The following is a 20838-nucleotide window of genomic DNA, read 5'->3' on the forward strand; positions in this document are numbered from 1 at the left end:
CAATAGGACAAATAATATCACGTGTCTCTTCGGAAGAAATAGTTTCGATATCATTTTTTAGGGGGGGTAACACACTAACACAACTTTGATAGTAAATATGAGTTTATTAGAAAGTTCGTCACACAGTTGAACACACCAGGTCTAAGCGATGTGCTTCCCGGGACGCGGATAAATGGCTCTTTAATATGGAGGAAAAGAACCTCAAGTAAGAATAAAACAGACATTCCATCACCAAGCGCTTACCGTCACACTGAAACTATACGTATTTATTTGCCTAAAATACAAGTAATTTGACTGAATTAATGAAAGTAAGACATTCACACACACATCATCATCATTATCATCTTCGTTGTCACTTTCAGCTGATCGAAAAACAGGTTAGAATGTTTACAATCAACCGTGCTGTTCTAACTAACTCCCTACGTTCGGCAGAGGGCGCTCGAAGTAAAGAAAGCGGAAATGAACAAACATCTAAATTGATACATTCCGATGTGATTGTCAAGGGAGGGGTTAAAAAATTTACAAACCAAAAATATTAAATATATAATTTTTGAGTTCATTCGGGGGCAGGCTGCTTTGCAGTGCTGGTATTTTTGTGTTCAGAGTTGTCCGTCGGGGTAGGAAGGTGGAGGGAGAGAAAGGTGTTGCCAAGGTTTGTTATTCTACCTGGGTCGGTACCGTGAGTGCTCTAGGCCGGTAGACGGTTCTGGAGAGATGAGAACACGCGATGCTGCTTATTGCATGTGATAACTATGTTCACAGTGTCCTTTCACTCTGCTAGACGGCATCCTCACCCATAGTACACACCAGTTTCAGTTTCGTTAAAAAGTACATTGATGTGTATGTAACTCTTGACTGATTGACTAATGAATAATTTGTTTGATTAAACCGTTCCTGTCCGATTGGTTGACTATGATTGGTTAGGGAGGTGACAGTGACCATCTCTAGCAGGTCACAGAAGGCTGGGGGAGGGATCACCTCGCCCAGGTTCAGGTACCTCGTTCAGGTATATGGTTTTAAACCTTTTGATTGGGCAAGATAAACTAAATTGTTGAGATTGGACTATCTGACCGAGTCAGCGGTTGTTTTCTGTTTGGATGAAAGGTGAGTTTGGAAGGGTGAGGGTTGGAAGGGTGCGGGTTGGAAGGGTGCGGGTTGGGTCCGTTTGGTGGTTGGTCCAGTATGGCTTGGAAGTTTCTGGTTGTTTATTGTTGGCTTGGAAGTGTTCAGGGGAATTAAGGTTGATGTTGGGTTAGGGGTGGTGTAGGAGAGTGGGGGAGGTTTAGGACGGTGGAGGTGGGTTAGGGGTGGTTTAGGAGGGTGGAGGTGGGTTAGGGGTGGTTTAGGAGGGTGGAGGTGTTGGGGTTATTAGAAGGTGTCCGGTTGTGTTGGGGTTAGTGTAAGTCTGTACACATGGCTTCAGTGAGATATAGCACCAACTGCTGTGCAAAACCCTCCCAGAGAGGGAGGCCTCCAGCCAGGGCGATACGCAGGGTCAACCCTCCCAGAGAGGGAGGCCTCCAGCCAGGGCGATACGCAGGGTCAACCCTCCCAGAGAGGGAGGCCTCCAGCCAGGGCGATACGCAGGGTCAACCCTCCCAGAGAGGGAAGCCTCTGGCCAGGGCGATACGCAGGGCACAAACTGGCCCACGTATCGACATACATCACTGTTTACATTAGAAATCATGGCTGTCAGCAGCGTTGTGTGCATTGCTTGAGGCTGGTACTAAAACAATAACACATCAGTCTTACATAAAGACTCAGACTGGTGCTGTGAGGGGCACGGCCTGCATGAACACACCCACCAACAAACAACCAAAATTGCCATTAAATAATCACTAAATTGTAGTTAAATTCTTAAATTGAAATCATTAATAAATCGTCATGAAATCATTGATACCTTTGAGAAGGATTTGATAAAATCTCAGTTAAATATTTGATAAACGTTCAAAAATCATCTATAACTACATTAAATCAGTAATAAATCTCCATTAAACCTTTAAGTCGTCAACGTTGAGTGTCCGTCACTACCAGAGGAAGAGAGGGTTCAGATGGACCCACAGCGTCACCTGCTGTGTGGAGGTGGTACTACAACTCAGTTCAGAGCTGGCAGGTTGAGACCCAATAACAGGTGAAAAGGACTCAAAATACAAAACACACTCCTTGGAAAACAGGCTTTCGGACATACACACACAAATGTACACACACACACTCACATTAAGTGTTCTAGAGTCTCCCTGTCATTCAAATGAGGGTGTTTCAACTCCAGAGGGTTAATATGCTTTCATATTCATAACACTTTACAACTTATGAGTTAACACAACTTTCAACATATCCACTCATTAACCAGTATGTCAAAGATTAAAAAGTAGATTTTTATAAATTGTAAAATATTGAACTATTGGAGATATTGAGATGGAGGAGGTATTTTCTTGTCTCGACACTCGACTCCTTAGGAAGCTGTCTTTGGATCGCAGTCCTTCTCCACGCGATGTGGTCAGGGGTCAGGGTAGGTCTGGGTTCCAGTCTCAAGACTGGGATCAGGGTCTAAACTAGGTTCAGGATCTTGTTGGAGCTAGCAGGTCAGGGGTTAGGCTTCAGGGGAGGTTATGGGGTCAACGATCTTTGGGTCAGGGTTCAGTAGGTTATGAGGTCAGGGTTCATGGAGTTAGGGTAAGCGGTTAACAGGTTCAAGGGTCGGGGTTCAGGGGGTTCAGCTCTCGAGCAGCTGCCTTAGCGCCCTCTCAATGTTCATGCGGTGCCCGACACGTGTGACCCCCAGCTCAGCGTAGTCCTCCTTGGTGAGGGCGGGCAGGTGTGAGCCCTCGATCTCGTGCTCCTGGAAGCGAGCCCGGTGCTCCGCCAGCCCCACGCTCTCCAGCCAGTCCCCCACGTCGTATTTACTCCACAGGGCCAGGGGGCGCTGACGCCACGGCCGCAGGGCCAGCAGGGGGCCCCCCAGGACGGGGGAGGGGCAGGGGGAGGCGTGGGGGGAGGGGGAAGGAGAACGGGAGCGTGTACGGGCGCTGGCGCTGCGCATCACGAAGCGGACCTCCTTGGGTTCGGACGGCAGGCTGAGGCTGGAGGACTTTAGGATGGTGTGGTGGTGGTGGTGGTGGTGGTGGGAGGGGCTTATCCCGAAACCCCTCCCAGGCCCCAGGGCCTCCGGCCTCTCAGAGGAGGGGGAGGGGGAGGGGCTGCGGCGCGTCACCGGGTAGCGACTTCCTGGTCTGACAGTGAAGGTGGTGCCATAAGCCCTCTGGGATATGGTGTTTAACTCCCCCAAACTGCTGAACAACCTGGGAGGGGGGAGGGGGGGAAGGGGGGAGATGAACGACTTGAGTGAATACATACAACGGTCTGTCACATGATACAGGAAGCAGAGAGAATGTTAATGCCGGGGTAGTAGAACCCCCTGTTTCACCTAGTGAGGGCACAGGGGGCAGTTAACACTGAGGTGAGAGGAAGGGCAAGTGGGATAGTTATATCCTTGGTGCTCTCCTGGTCAGAAAGGGGTAGTTGGTCCTGGCCAGGGGCAAACTAGTTAAACACGGTTAGCAAAACTATACTAGTAATGTTAGAGTAGTTTGGCTAGTTAGGGAAGTTAAACTAGTTAGAGTAGTTAAACCAGTTGGGCTACTTAGCCTAGTTGACAAAGTTAAACTAGTATGGTTAGTAAGGTAAATTTGGTTAATTAGCTTGGTTAGCACAGTTAAGCTAGCTAAAATATCTTAGCATTACATAGTAAAGCAAAGTTAGGCTAGTAAGGGTTAGTGAAATTACACATGTAGTGTAATTACTAGCGTAGTTAGTTACGTAGTTAGCTACCAAGCTAAAATAGTAGTAGCCTACCGCTAGTTAGACTAGTTAGGGTAGTATGGCTAGTTAAGCTAGTTAGGGTAGTATGGATAGTTAAGCTAGTTAGACTATTCAGGTTAGTATGGCTAGTTAAGCTAGTTAGGTAGGGAAGAAGGTGGTGTTTACCAGCAAGCTAAAAACCTACGCTTTACGGTCTCCATTGTCCTGGTCACATCTGCAGGAATACAGGGAAACACACACTAGTTAACCCACCTTGTTAACCCATATTAGTTAACATACCTGGTTAACCCATACTAGTTAAATGGACTCGAAAAGAGTAGTTAACCTTAACTAGTTGTCTGTTAGTTCACCTATTTTAGTTCCCCCCTCAAAATCCCCTACACTGCCTTCAAGCTGTTCTGTGAACTTGCATCTGCTATCCATTTGCCTACAGTGTAAAAAACAAGCTGTGATTGGCTGGCTGGTGATGACACCTACCTGGCCCCTCCCACCGGCGACCTCCTCCCAGGGTCAAGCAGCGCAGGCTCCTCCCCCAGCGAGTGTGTGTCCTTACTGAGCAGCTGCAGCCTTGAGGCCAGCTCCAGCCCCTGCCCCCCCACGGCCTGGGGCCTCCCCTCCTCCGGGCTGCCCTGCCTGGGCCGCCTCTCACCCGTGTCGCCCCCCCACAGCTTGGAGCGGCGCTGGAACAGGTAGCGGGGCGGCCGGCCGGGGCTGGAGCCGCTGGAGGGCAGCAGCTCGCTGTCGGAGGACTGCTTGAGGAGGGGGTCCCTGAGGGCGGAGCGCCCCCGGCCCAGAGGGGAGCGCAGCCGGGGCTTCAGGCCCTGGGGGTCTGGGGGCCCCCCGGGGCTGGGGGAGGAGCTGGGCTGGGGCTGGGGGGGATCTGGGGAGGGCAGCGCGGGGAGGCTGGGGGCGGGGGTGCTGCCAGGGGAGGTGGAGGCGTCCAGGTGGGGGTCGCTGGCACTCCTGTCCTCCCCCTCCTCCACCCCCGAGTCCGGGGCCGACTCCCCTCCGCCTCCCCCCACCTCGCCAGGCTGGGTTCGCCGTGGAGACAGGCTGAGGGAGGCAGAGAGGGTGGGGGGCGGGGACGCAGTGAAGCCTGGGGGCGGAGTCACCAGCCCGATCCTACGAAGCTCCTCCCTCGTCTCCTCGTCACTGGACGACAGCAGCGCGGGGGGCAGGGTCACAGTGTAGGCCCCGCCCTCTTCCTCCGAGCTCCCCACTGTTAGGCTCCGCCTCCTCTCCACCTGACGCTGTGCCTCTATGTGCACGGGCGCCTGGGTCTCACTGGTCACGCTGATGGTCACCTGACTGATGGGCAGGGGCAGGGGGGAGGGCCTCCAGCGCTCGGGGGAGGGGGCGGCAGGGGAGGTGGCCCCGCCCTCCGTCTCCGGTCTCTCCACCTGCCCGTCAAGGAAGAGGGGCGGGGTTATGTGCTTGTGCCGGGGTTCGGGGCTTGTCTGGGGGGGCGTGGTGCGTTTTAGACGGGGTTCTGGGCTCGGTGTGCGGGCGGTGAGCGCTCGTTCCCGCGCCGCCAACGCCAGTGCCAGCGGGGAGGCGGGGTCGAGGGGCTTGCCCGTCAGCGGGTGCAGGAAGGTGGAGCCCTGGGGGGAGGGGGAAGGGGACAGCACCGGGATTGGTGGAGGCAGCTCCCCCAAGTCGTCCATGGAATGTGATTGGGTCAGGAGAATAGGAGCTGATTCTGATCCCGCCCCCTCCACAGACAGGAAGAGGGAGGAGCGTCGGCCCTGAGGGGGCGTGGCCTGGATTCGAGCTCGCTCAGAGAGCACCTGCTGCTGGTATAGCTCCGCCCTGCTGGGATTGGCTCCTCCCCCTTCCTCCACCTAGATGGATGGAACAAGACCTTCCTCATCATCATCATCTTCACCATCATGAAAATGTGAGTTTGTTAAAAAATTTAAAAGGAAAACTAGGACTACATATAATACATGAATATGTATCACTAATTCATTTAAATATTCAACAATGTATTCATTTGTTCACTCATTTTTGTGTTCATCCACTCATTCATTCATCCACTCATCTATAGGAAGCAAATCAGTGACAGTATTTTAAGCATTGAGTACTTAATATTTAAATGTAAACACCACCGAATTTGTTGGATTTGAATTCACCTCTTTAAATTGAACAAAATTCAGGCTGCTCAAATTTTTATTGTGAAATTCTTATCCCAAAAATTAGAGGCAAAAAACGTTTTGCCACAAAACATTGACCTTTTCGATCCGAAGAAATCCAAACCAAAGAAATCCAAACCGAGGCCAAAAATGTTCAGGCTAAACAAATAAGCGGTCAAAAAATTTGGTCGGAAATAAATCTGAGCAACATCTGGGATACAAAGGTATTGCTTGGCTCCAGATAGCTCTTGCTATCTCTGGGGCTCTGTATGTCAGATAGCTCTTGCTATCTCTGGGGCTCTGCATGTCTGCCTACAGCCACACCTGGCTGAGAGGGGCCTGAGGAGAGAGGTCTGCAGTTGGACACTTCTTGGAGAAGTGAGATGGTTCCATTGCATTCAGGCTCGATTGCCTTACCTATCCTAGATTTTTTGGGGATTTTTTTGGCTGTAATATTTTCAGCTCAAATATATATGTAAAAGAAAATTGGGATCTGAATTTCACCATTCGAATTTGAGCAGCCTGAATTTTGTTCTATTTAAATTTCTCCAGCTTGAATTTTTTTTATTAAATTTTTTGGATCAGAATTTTACTGTTCGAATTCGAGCAACCTGAATTTCTCAACCTTGAATTTTTGTATCAGAATTTTTTATTAATTGAATTAAATTCCTATTCCTATTCAAGAGGTGAATTCAAAACCAACAAATTTGGTGGTGTTTAAATTTCAATATTAAGTATTCAAGTCCTTTTAAAATTCGAAACATGTCACTGATTTGCTTCCATACTCATCCATTCATCCGTTTATGTGTTCAGCAGCAGTCTGACCTGCAGCTGTTTGAGCAGTGGAGACTTCCTGCGTTGGGGCTTGCTGGGCGGAGCCTGCTGGCCCACGTTGGCGTAGGGGTTCTCCACCGGCCGGCCCCGCCTCCGACGCTCCAGCACGGGGTGAGAGGTCAGGGGGGCGGGGGTGGGGGCGGGGGCGGGGTCGGGGGGCAGCAGGGCGGGGGAGTCCTGGAGGATGATCATGGACCGCGCCTTCCTCTGGCGCTCTGCGTGGGCGTGGCTCCTCGTGGGCGAATCACAGGCCTCGTGCAGCCTAGGCTCCGCCCCCGGTTTGAAGCTGGAGCGGGCTAGCTCCGCCCCCCGGACGGGCGGTGGAGGGGGTAGAAATGCGGGGGGAGGGCCGGACTCCAGGTAGTAGGGGGAGGGGGGAGGAGGGGGCGCGGTCTGGGGAGGGGGCGGGATGAAGCTGTCCGTCATGGAGGAGCTCCGCGGAAAACGGTTCTCTCCAATCAGAGCAGAGATCCTGTCGTCTTCTGGAGCGCCTGCAGGGGGAGACAGAGTAGCTGCAGTGGAAACGAGGAGAGTAGAGTAGAACACAGTAGAGTAGAGCACAGTAGAGTAGAGCACAGTAGAGTAGAACACAGTAGAGTAGAGTAGAACACAGTAGAGTAGAGCACGGTAGAGTAGAACACAGTAGAATAGAACACAGTAGAGTAGAACACAGTAGAATAGAACACATTAGAGTAGAACACAGTAGAGAAAGATGGTTATAGTGTAGCAGGGTAAGGGTAAGCACAGAGTAAAGTGCAGCAGAGTAGAGTAGAACAGGTACCAATATATTAGAATACAGTAGATGGTTTTGGAGGACAGGAGATGGTTTTGGAGGACAGGAGATGGTTGTGGAGGACAGGAGATGGTTGTGGAGGACAGGAGATGGTTGTGGAGGACAAGAGATGGTTGTGGAGGACAGGAGATGGTTTTGGAGGACAGGAGATGGTTGTGGAGGACAGGAGATGGTTGGGGAGGACAGGAGATGGTTGTGGAGGACAGGAGATGGTTGTGGAGGACAGGAGATGGTTGTGGAGGACAGGAGATGGTTTTGGAGGACAGGTGATGGTTGTGGAGGACAGGAGATGGTTGGGGAGGACAGGAGATGGTTGTGGAGGACAGGTGATGGTTGTGGAGGACAGGAGATGGTTGGGGAGGACAGGAGATGGTTGTGGAGGACAGGTGATGGTTGTGGAGGACAGGAGATGGTTGGGGAGGACAGGAGATGGTTGTGGAGGACAGGTGATGGTTGTGGAGGACAGGAGATGGTTGTGGAGGACAGGAGATGGTTGTGGAGTACAGGAGAGGGTGGTGTTCCTGGACTGGTGTGATGAGGATTATCTCACCAAAAGACTTGGTCCTGGACATGCCTCTGGGCAGCTGCATGGTCACCTTCTCCAACCCTGCAGGCACAGGCATGCCCTGCCTCTCAAACAGGGACTGGAGCACACACACACAAGCAGGGAGAAGAGAAATTGTTGTGAGGAAAAGACACTTTCCTAAAATGTTCAGTCCGACAACCCATGTAAACATGCATGTCCGCCTCCTCCCCCCAGTTTGACTAGAAACAGAAGCAGGAAGATCCTACGTTGATCTCTGCCTGGGTGATACGCCGGCTGGTGGGCCGCTGCTTCACTGTGGCTGCCCGGAAGTCCGCCTCAGAGGGGCGGGTTCTCATGACCACTTCCTGTGTGCCCGCCAGCATGTCATCCAACTTCTCTGTGACACAAACACCACAGGGTGAGAGGATGGAGAGAGGGAGGGATGGAAGCTTTTCTCAACACTCAGATCAAACCTCACACTGATACTGTAACACACAACACTGTTCACAAGCTTGGCAGTGCGGCAGACCAGACAGTCTTCCTCCTACTCAGACCGCTGACTGCAGACTAGACATCAAGACTAGACAACAAGACAACAAGACTGACTGCAGACCATAACTCACCCACTCTCCTCCTCCTGGCTGATGCTTACAGAGAGAGAGCAGATTAGCATCTATCTGACCAGTGTGTGTTTGTATGTGAGAAAGTGTGTGCCTGTGCATGTGAAAGAGAAAGTGTGTCAATGTGCGTGTGTGTCAATGTGCGTGTGTGTCAATGTGTGTGTGTGTCAATGTGTGTGTGTGTCAGTGTGTGTGTGTGTGTGTGTGAGCACCTATCTCCTCCAGCTCGGCGGTCATGGACTTGGAACGCAGAGTCAGGGAGGTGCTGGGAGCTCTCCTGGGAGGGGGCGGGGCTAGGACAACACAGCAGGGGAAATTCCTTACAGTATGCCACAACCAATCACATCACAGGAAATCCCTTACAGTATGCCAATCGTCTTCTCTCTCTCACTCTCCCATTTAACACACAGTCACACTCACACACTTTCTCTCTTTTTCACACACACAACACACTCTCCTCCATCTCACACAGTCACACACACACACACACAGTACCCCCCCCCCCCCCCCCCCCCCCCCGAGGTAGCGTACCTTTCTTGCGCAGCAGGTGTGCGTCAGGTTTGCGGGACACAGACACCACCTTCATGAGCAGCTGACTGCCCCCCTGTCTGATCAGACTCACCACCTGTCTGTGGCCCACCTTCACCACATCCACCCCGTTCACCTGCTCCCCCCCCCCCCCCACACACACACGCACACGCACACACACACAGAGGGCCCTTTGTCAGACACTTTAACAGGCTGAATATCTAGTGTGATGGTGGAGGGCGGGGCCTTACCTCAATCAGGAAGTCCCCAGTCCTAAGCCCCGCCCTCCAGGCCACGCCCTCCAGGTCAACAGACTCCAGGTACTGCAGGGCAGGGAACGCAGGGGTGGGGGCAAACTCCTCGATGGGGGTCTCAGCTACACACACACACACACACACAGGTACACACACACACGCAGGTACACACACACAGGTACACACACGCAGGTACACACACACACACACACAGGTACACACACGCAGGTACACACACACACAGGTACACACACGCAGGTACACACACACACATAGGTACACACACACAGACACACACACATGTACACACAGTTGATGCTGACTGAGTTGACAGAGAGCTCTTGACTGTCTGCTGTTGCCATGGTTACTCGTGGGCACATAGATGGGGATGCCACAATGTCCAGATGCACTCCTCTCTTCTCCTCTCTTCTCCCCTCTTCTCTCTCTTTTCTATCCTCTCTTTCTTCCTTTCTTTCCATCTCCTTCTCTCACAGTCTTTCCTCGTTCTCTTTTCCTTTTCTCCATCCCTCCATCCCTTTCTCCCTTTCTCACCCCTCCTCTCACACATTCCCTCTAACTCCCATCTTCTCTCTCTAACCCCCCTCTGAATCACCACTGTTCTCTAACTCCCCCTCCCCCTCCCCTCCTCTCACCTTTAGCTCCTCGTAGCACAAAGCCAAACCCTTCGCTGTCTCTCTTCTGCAGCACAGCAGTCTTCTCCTCGATCACATAGTCGCTGTATCATGGAGACACATCAGGTACACACACTATAGATCTGCTCTTTCCTGTAGGACCTCTGCGTGTGAGCGTGTGTGTGTGGTACCTGTAGGAGGTGTGTGTGTGTGTGTGGTACCTGAGGAGGTTTGTGTGTGTGTGTGTGTGAAGTACCTGTAAGAGCTGTAGTTGTCGTAGGATCCTACAGTGTAGTGTCTGAACAGCCTCTTGGTGCGGTCCTCTCTGGTCTCTGCTCAACACACACATCACCCAGGAATCCCACTTCTGAGTGTGTGTGTGTATGAGTGTGTGTGTGTATGAGTGTGTGTGTGTATGAGTGTGTATACGTGTGTGAGTGTGTGTGTGTGTTACCTAGACGTGGGTCATACTGCCTCATCTGGACCTCCTCTACACAGTCAGCAGGGAACCATCCGGTCCTGCCCTTCACAGAGCCCTCCCAGAACCCCCCCTCTCCTATACTCAGGACTAGGGGAGGGAGGGGGAGGGAGGGGGAGGGAGGGAGGGGGGAGGGACAGAGGAGAGAAAGTGAGATGAAGAGCATGATAGAATAAAGGAAGATTAAGTGTGTGAGGCAGGAGAGGAGCGGCTGTTGAAACAGAACTGTGTACAGTCGTGAATAACCAGCCTTCTAGCCATGCAGGTGAAATGTGATTGGAAGCGGAGCCAAGATGATGTCTGATTGGACAGAGGGAAGGGAGCTGACCTTTGACCCTCTCCCCTCGGTGCAGGTTGATCTCCCCGGTGCCCTGGGGTGTGTGTGAGCGCGTCACTATGAAGGTGCGTCCAGGTACCGCGCTGTACAGCCTCCTCTTCTTCCGCGGGCTGGGGGGGGAGGCGGGGGGGCTGGGCTCCTGTTGTACCTTGCCACTGGGGCTACACACACACACAAAGATACACACTTAGAAAGACACAAAGACAGACACACATCTCTGTGTGAGTGTATTTGAGTGTGTGTGTGTACCTGAGTCGGCGTGTGTGTCTGCGCAGGCTGTGTGAGTCGGCTCCTGGGCGGTTGGGCGTGGTCTCCAGGCTGTGGAGGGAGGGGCCAGGGGACGTGGAGGCGGGGCTCTCCAGGGCGTTGTCACTGGCTGAGCGAATCAGAGAGCGGGGAGAAGACAGGCCACTCCCCCCTGCAGCTCTCGTTCCGCCTCCTCGCCGGCGCTTTGTGTAGGACGGGCTCTCCCTGAAAGGCACTGAGACACAGGAGCTGTTACACACCCCACACACCTCACACCACACACCTCACACACCTCACACACACACCACACACAGACACAGACCTCACACACACACCACACACCTCACACACACACCACACACCACACACAAACACAGACCTCACACACAACACACCACACACAGACACAGACCTCACACACACACCACACACCACACACAGACACAGACCTCACACACACTCACAATGAGTCGAAGATGGAGGACTCACCAACGTCAGATGTCTTGTGGATCTTGATGATCTCTGCCAAGTCAAAGTTCCCTGCTATGATGGCGACCTGGACACACACCACACACACACCACACACACACCACACACACACCACACACACACCACACACACACCACACACACACCACACACACACACCACACACACACCACACACACACCACACACACACACCACACACACACCACACACACACCACACACACACACCACACACACACCACACACACACCACACACACACCACACACACACACCACACACACACCACACACACACCACACACACACACCACACACACACCACACACACACACCACACACACACCACACACACACACCACACACACACCACACACACACCACACACACACACCACACACACACCACACACACACACCACACACACACCACACACACACACCACACACACACCACACACACACCACACACACACCACACACACACACCACACACACACCACACACACACCACACACACACCACACACACACACCACACACACACCACACACACACCACACACACACACCACACACACACCACACACACACCACACACACACACCACACACACACCACACACACACCACACACACCACACACACACCACACACACCACACACACACCACACACACACCACACACACACCACACACACACCACACACACACACCACACACACACCACACACACACCACACACACACCACACACACACCACACACACCACACACACACCACACACACACCACACACACACCACACACACACACCACACACACACCACACACACACCACACACACACCACACACACCACACACACACCACACACACACCACACACACACCACACACACACCACACACACACCACACACACACCACACCACACACCACACACACACCACACACACACCACACACACACCACACACACACCACACCACACACACACACCACACACACCACACACACCACACACACACCACACACACCACACACACACCACACACACACCACACACACACCACACCACACACACACCACACACCACACACACACCACACACACACCACACACCACACACACACCACACACACACCACACACCACACACACACCACACACACACCACACACACACACCACACACACACCACACACACACCACACACACACACCACACACACACCACACACCACACACACACCACACACACACCACACACACCACACACACACCACACACACCACACACACACCATACACACACCACACACACACCACACACACACCACACACACCACACACACACCATACACACCACACACACACCACACACACACCACACACACACCACACACACACCACACACACCACACACACACCATACACACCACACACACACCACACACACACCACACACACACCACACACACACCACACACACAACACACACACCATACACACCACACACACACCACACACACACCACACACACACCACACACACCACACACACACCATACACACATCATACACACACCACACACACCATACACACCACACACACACCACACACACACCATACACACCACACACACACCACACACACACCATACACACCACACACACACCACACACACACCACACACACACCACACACACACCATACACACATCATACACACACCACACACACACCACACACACACCATACACACACCACACACACCACACACACACCATACACACACCACACACACACCACACACACCACACACACACCATACACACACCACACACACACCACACACACACCACACACACCACACACACACCATACACACACCACACACACCACACACACACCACACACACACCACACACACCACACACACATCACACACACACCACACACACCATACACACACCACACACACACCACACACACACCACACACACCACACACACACCATACACACACCACACACACCACACACACATCATACACACACCACACACACCATACACACACCACACACACACCACACACACACCACACACACACCACACACACCACACACACATCATACACACACCACACACACCATACACACACCATACACACCATACACACATCATACACACACCACACACACCATACACATCATACACACACCACACACACACCACACACACACCACACACACACCACACACACCACACACACACCATACACACACCACACACACACCACACACACATCATACACACACCACACACACACCACACACACATCATACACACACCACACACACACCACACACACATCATACACACACCACACACACACCACACACACACCATACACACACCATACACACATCATACACACACCACACACACACCACACACACACCACACACACATCATACACACACCACACACACACCACACACACATCATACACACACCACACACACCATACACACATCATACACACACCACACACACACCACACACACATCATACACACACCACACACACACACCACACACACATCATACACACACCACACACACCATACACACACCACACACACATCATACACACACCATACAAACACCATACACACACCACAAACACACACACACACACTATACTAAACATACTGTATACTTTGTTCTAGTTTTGAAAAATGCAGTCTGGTTGTTGAAGTTTTTTTTACCTGAAAGGCAGTCTGGTTGTTGTAGTTTTTAATGTCTTTGTTAGCTCCACGGAACAGTAGAACCCTTGCACAGCCATCCTGCAAGATTAGAGGTCAAATCACCTGGCCTGTTTGTGTACGTGTGAGTGTGTATGTGTGTGTGTGTGTGTGTGAGAGAACCTGATTGTAGAGAGCACACAGGTGCAGTGCTGTGTTTCCTGATGCATTCTGGGAGCTCATGTCCGCTCCGTAGAACAGAAGGTGCTCCAGGTGTTGCACGTTACCATGACGACACGCCTACAGACAGACCGGGTGTAGGTGCAGTGAAACATGAAAAATGAGGCCCTATAACTTAAAATGTGTTTAGTGTTATGTGAGTGTGTGTGCGTGTGTGTACCTGGTGCACCTCCTGCCAGCCGTTCTCGTCGCTGCTGCCTATGTGTGCGTGGTCCTGCAGCAGCAGCTCACAGCAGTACGGGTCTCCTCCCACCATGCTGCTGTGGTACAGCGGGGTCAGGCCACGGCTGTCCTTGTAGTCCGGGGAAGCGCCCAGGTCCAGCAGGGTCTGGGGGAGGGGGACAGGGTTAGGGTCTGGGGGGACAGGGTTAGGGTCTGGGGGGACAGGGTTAGGGTCTGGGGGACAGGGTTAGGGTCTGGGGGGACAGGGTTAGGGTCTGGGGGACAGGGTTAGGGTCTGGGGGGACAGGGTTAGGGTCTGGGGGACAGGGTTAGGGTCTGGGGGAGGGGGACAGGGTTAGGGTCTGGGGGAGGGGGACAGGGTTAGGGTCTGGATGGCCCAGGGACAGCAGGGTCTGGGGGATGGAGAGGTTTAGCGTGTGTGTGTGTGTGCTCACAGTGAGAGCCAGGGCGTTCCTGCAGAGCACAGCTCTGTGCAAGGCGGTGATGCCATCTCTGGTCCTGAAGTCCAGATGAGCTCCTCCGCTCCGTAGAACCTTGATGAGGTCAGCGCACGTCTCCAGCTGAACCGCCAGGGTCAGGGGGCACTCTGCTCACGCACACACACACACACACACACGTAGCGTTGATCTGTGGTCACTTTGGATATCTGTGGGTGTGTAAATGTGTGTGTAAATATGTGTGTGTGTGAGAGAGCTCTCACCCCCAGTGTCTGCATCATGGAAGTTGGGGTCCAGACCCTTCTCCAGGAACCTGGACACCTTCTCCAGGTTCCTCTGGTGCACGTACTCCATGAACCTCTTCAGGTTGGCCTGGGACAAGCACCTCAGTGTTAAGAACAAGGCTAGTAGCATGCTGTCTTCCAATGCTAAGGCTAATTGTATGGTATATATCACTGGTAAGGCTGGCAGAGTATTCCAGTGCTAATGCTAGTAGGCGTGTCCTACCTTGGTGTGCAGCTTAGCTAGCTGCTTGTCATCCACATAACTCTGAGTGTAGACACGCCTCTTGTAACGGAACTGAAACCAGACAAGCAGGATTGTAGGGTAGTGTGTAGGACGTAGTATATAGGGGATAGGGTTGGGCAAGGTATGACAGGGCAGGGGTGTTACTGGGGGCAGGGCAGGGTGGAGCAGGGGGGTAGATGTACCTCCAGGTAGGGGATGGGGGTTATTGGGGGTAGGGGGTACTCCTTCAGCAGGCGTTCCTCGTCTAAGAACTTCCCAGCGCGTCCGTTGAAGGCTGGTTGGAAGAGTCCGTAGTTCAGGACGTCCGCCAGGCTCTGGGTCAGAGTCACCAGGACCAGCTGCTTACTGCTCCACACTGCTGCATCTGGGTCTAGCCGAAGACACTTCTGCTCTCACACACACACACACACACACACACATGCACGCACACACACGCGCGCACACACACACACAGTGTATGAATATAGAAAGAGTGAGGGTTGGGTTAAGGTTCAGGGAATGTGTGTGTGTGTGTGTATGAGTGAGTGCATACTGTCTGTTGCAGGTCAGGGATTCCAATGCGGATGACGATACTGTTTCCAGGGGGGTCGTCAAGGTTATCTGCCCCATCGTCCCTGGCGACGGTGGAAGCGAGCTGGTTGCCGTTGGTAGCGGCGTGTGTTCGGGGGCGGTCTGGGGGGTCATGCTTGGCGTCAGCAGCCGGACTCAGAGGCATGGGGTCTGTCACTGTCCACTCACAGCCCTGCACACACACACACACACTCAGCACCTGCACACAGGACGCACCTACACACAGCAGTGTCCTACTGTAGTGTACAACAACAACGTTCTAGAACTTTGAAACCAACAGCATTCTAGAATCCCCATCACAGCAGCCTCAGAACCCTGAAGACAGCAGAACTTTCACTTTACTCTAGAAGCGGAAATTCTAGATCTCTGCGGAAGCCAGAGGGAATCCAGAACTTTCTCAGCCCTTCTGGCCCACTGCTGTGTGAAGACTTGTCCTGTCTCAAACTCTGATAACAGCTGCAGTGGTGGAGGAACCATGTTCCTGCCCACTTGCATGACTTCACTTCCTGTTATTCACTAGGAGAACAAAGTGCCACCCCAGGCCTGAGTTCCAGCGCAGGCTGCGTTGTACTGTCTCCTCTGTCCACCTCCCCTCCTCTGACAACAACGTCTGCGTTCCAGCTCCCTCTCCTACAGAGCGACGTGCAGGGGGGGCGTGCAGAGGGGGCATGCAGGGGGGAATTGAAACTGCAACCTTCTTGATCTGCAGTCAAATGCTGAGCTATTTAGATCTTGAACGCATTCCACTGAATGAAATGATCCCACCTGCTTCTTCCTACACCCCCCCCCCCCCCGCCCGTGTCATTCTCCTATCTGCTGAGACACTGTCGCAATCAGAGCACAAGCTTTCACAAGTTGTGAGTGGTTGTCATGGAAACTGGCAAAGAAGGGAAATTCAGGGAATCCTGTCCCTCTTCCTCTCTGCAGTTTACTGAAGATCCGCCCAGCGCTGTGTGTGTGTGTGTGTGTGTGTGTGTGTGTGTTTAGAAAGAGACCCTCAGCTGCATTCCCCCAGTTACTATGGTGACGCCACACTCTGCAGAATTGTTCTCACTATAAATTATACCTGCAGAAAATCTAAATTTCTCCAGCCCCTCACACACAAACACAGATGCACACATACACACACACAGACATGTTCAAAAGTCATAGTCACCTGTATCGTGCCAATCACATGAAAACGAGCCGCCTTCACTAATGTTTCTACTAACTAGTTCACCTGGCCTGTCCTACTCTGAGCTGAATCCAAAATCTCTTGGAATCTACTTTATCACACTTTAGAATGCTTTCTGTTCTAGAATGTACTTGTCTGTTCTAGAATGTATTTGTCTGTTCCAGGTTCTGTTGGTGTCTGAAGGCCTTCCAGAGCTGGTGTGTCTGCTGTGGGCTCTGGGCAGGACTGCAGCTCCTCACAGGGAGGAAACAGCAGAGGAAACTCACTTCCTCCTCACCCACCAATCCCTCGCTTCCAGACACTTAACCCCAGCCAATGAGACGTCCGAGAGCGCATGTCCCGGGTGGGATGGCCAATGGCGTGCTGTCTTGTGTAACAATGTGACATCCTAATATTATATCTCATCCTTGGCCCTGATCAACCCCACCTAGACTGTCTAAATCTGTCTCCCTTCCTCACCCTTCCTTTCCTCTCCCCCCCTTCACCCTCTCCACCCCCTCCCCTCTCTCCCTCCCTTCTCTGTTTCTCTGTCTCATAGGAGACTGTGTGGTGGTCTGAACACTTCCAGAAAGTTTCCCTTTGCACACATAGACACACATACACACATAGACAAACAAACAAACACACACACACACACACACACCCTTCCAGAGAGCAGCCCTTCCTGTTTCCTGCCTCTGTTCCCGTGGAGACGGATGTTTAACAGGAAAAACCAAAGGAGCTGCAAAGCCAAGATAACCCCCCCCCCCCTCCTACTCCTCCTACACACACTCACACGCACACACACACACACTCACTCTATCTCTCTCTCTCTCTCTCTGTCTCTCTCTCTCTCTCTCACACTCACTCACTCTCTCTCTCTCACACTCACTCACTCTATCTCTCTCTCTTTCTCTGTGTCTCTCTCTCTCTCTCTCTCTCTCTCTCACACTCACTCACTCCATCTCATACTCACTCACACACTCACTCTTTCTCTCACACACATACACACTGACACACACACTAACTCACACACACGTATAAAGTTAAGGAAGTGCAGAGGAATGTATTTTCTAACGTGCTACTGCTCTTCCCCAGGTTGTTACCATAGTAACCAGAGACCTGGTTTGGCTGTTCATCAAACAGAACAGTCGCACTGCCTAAAGTAGCAGCTGCTAGCACAACTTGCTATCATAACCTGCTAGCATAACCTGCTAGCATAACCTTCTAGCATAACCTGCTAGCATAACCTGCTAGCATAACCTGCTAATACTACCTGTTAATCTGCTAACCTGCTAGCATCCTAGATACCTGGTAACTAATCCTATTCTGCTGACCTACTAGCTAACCAGATCCACCAAACATAGTCCTATATGATCAACTAACAAGGATTTACCAATTTACAAGGCATAACAGTCAGTTAGCCAGCCCTAACTAATGCTACTAAATAGAAAGTCCTATGCTACTAGTTAGTTAGCCCTACCTACACTACTGACTAGCAAGATGTACCTACACTGCTAGCTAGCTAGCTATCCCTACCTATGCTCCTTGCTAGTTAGCCCTACTTCTGCTACTAACTAGCAAGTTGTACCTAAGCTGTGAGGGGAAAGAGAGATTTTATGTAACTGGAGTGGAGATGAGGCGTTGCCATGACACCACAAAGAGACGACATGGAGAGTGACTGGATCTGACACACACTAGTACTGAACACACACACACACACACACACACACACAGACTAGTACTGAACACACACACACACAGACTACTACTGAACACACACCCATACTAGTACTAAACACACACACACACACAGACTAGTACTGAACACATACACACACGTAGTGAATGCACACACTCACACACTAGTCAACAACACACTGACATGATTACAATGAGTGGTTTACAAAATAACATAAATGAAACATCCTTGATGCCGATTTGTCACTTTGTTTGGGAGGAGGAGAGGGGAGGGGTGGGAGAGGACAGAGGAGAAAGGATGCATTTCAGAAAATAGTTGAGAAGAGAGTGTGTGAGGAGCAGAGAGGTAGGAGAGGAGGGAAAAGAGGGGGAAGAGAGGAATAAAAGAGGGAAGAGTGTAGGCGGAGGAGGAAGAAGGGAGAGGTTTGTGTGGGCGAGAGATTTACAAGAATCTACAGTCACGACTGCAATCCGGAAGTCAAGAAGACACAGGTATGGCAGGTGACACACACACATGTGCACACATAACCCAGACACATGCAAACACATGTATGCATATAAATACTTTCCCCATCTATCTCCCTACATCTCTCTTTCAACATTATAATCTCTCTATCCATCACTCAATCTCTCTCTCTATCCATCTCATCTCTCAGACACACGCGTGATCAGAACGGACACGCGTGATCAGATCAGAAGCAGGACTCACCCAGAGCAGCAGAGACACACAAACTCCATCACCGGATTCTCACTCCTGCGGACTCGTGAGAGCGAAGGAAGAAAAGAGGGGATGGGAGGTAGAAAGAGAGAGAGAGGAAAGAGAGAGAGGAAAGAGAGACAGGGATAAGGAGGGGAGGAAGGGATAGAGGGAAAAATAAAAAGTAAGATGGAGGGAGAGAGAGAGGAAAGAGATGGAGAGAAGGTGGACAGACAGGAAAGGATGAAGAGCGAAGGCAGAGATTGTGCTGTTACTGTATGACAAAAATGCTCGACTCAGCCCACACTGCAACCATGACACACTGACTGTGTGTGTGTGTGTGTGTGCATTGAAAGGCTGTCTCCCACTCCAATGCGTGGGCCCGACCTACACCAATCTCTCTCTCTCGATCCCCCTCTCTTTCTCTCTGACACTTGTTCAGGCTTCTCAGTAGCAGTAATGGGGGGGGGGAGAGAGGGATGAAGAGGAAGTGAGAGAGGAGGGGATAGATGGGGGGGAGAGAGAGAGAGAGAAAGAGAGAGAGAGGAAAAGATGGAGAGAGAGAAAGAGAGGGAGGCAGAGAATCTGCCAGAAATGGGAAAAGGAAATGCTTGGCACAGAAACACACAGAAACAGAGGATGTGAGGAGAGGGAGAGAGAGGGAGGGGGAGAGGGAGAGAGGGAGAGAGGGAGAGAGGGAGAGAGGGAGAGGGAGAGAAGGAGAGGAGAGAGAGAGAGAGAGGGAGGGAGAGGGAGGAAGAGGGAGGGAGAGGGAGAGAGAGAAAGGAAGAGAGAGAGGGAGAGGGAGGGAGAGGGAGAGAGAGGAAGAGAGAGAGAGGGAGGGAGAGGAAGAGAGAGAGAGGGAGGGAGGGAGGGAGGAAGAGAGAGGAAGGGAGAGAGAGGGA

At 51.9% G+C, this 20838-nt stretch overlaps 1 protein-coding gene across 5 annotated transcripts; it reads right to left on the reverse strand.

The window, feature by feature from the left end:
* Positions 1-97: 97 nt before the first annotated feature.
* Positions 98-17648, reverse strand: shank3b (SH3 and multiple ankyrin repeat domains 3b). Of its 5 annotated transcripts, none has more exons than XM_067254883.1 (24): positions 17539-17648; positions 16345-16554; positions 15995-16198; positions 15792-15863; positions 15548-15656; positions 15282-15433; positions 14825-14992; positions 14608-14724; positions 14449-14526; positions 11689-11755; positions 11203-11434; positions 10945-11114; positions 10593-10706; positions 10395-10470; positions 10160-10242; positions 9504-9628; positions 9256-9388; positions 8937-9017; positions 8371-8501; positions 8129-8222; positions 6777-7276; positions 4297-5660; positions 4004-4033; positions 98-3299 (listed from the first exon to the last, which is right to left on the reverse strand). In XM_067254883.1, exons 2-24 carry the CDS (start codon positions 16525-16527, stop codon positions 2714-2716), a joined length of 4869 nt encoding a protein of 1622 aa, XP_067110984.1. In that variant the 5' UTR covers positions 16528-16554; positions 17539-17648; the 3' UTR covers positions 98-2713. The 5 variants fall into 5 exon arrangements, with proteins under 5 accessions (XP_067110984.1, XP_067110982.1, XP_067110987.1 ...); XM_067254881.1 differs by having other exon boundaries at positions 6777-7297; XM_067254885.1 differs by having other exon boundaries at positions 3161-3299; positions 3985-4033; positions 6777-7297.
* Between the last annotated feature and the right edge of the window lie 3190 nt (positions 17649-20838).

The sequence above is a fragment of the Osmerus mordax genome, chromosome 17, assembly GCF_038355195.1.
Source record: "Osmerus mordax isolate fOsmMor3 chromosome 17, fOsmMor3.pri, whole genome shotgun sequence".
NCBI lineage: Eukaryota > Metazoa > Chordata > Actinopteri > Osmeriformes > Osmeridae > Osmerus > Osmerus mordax.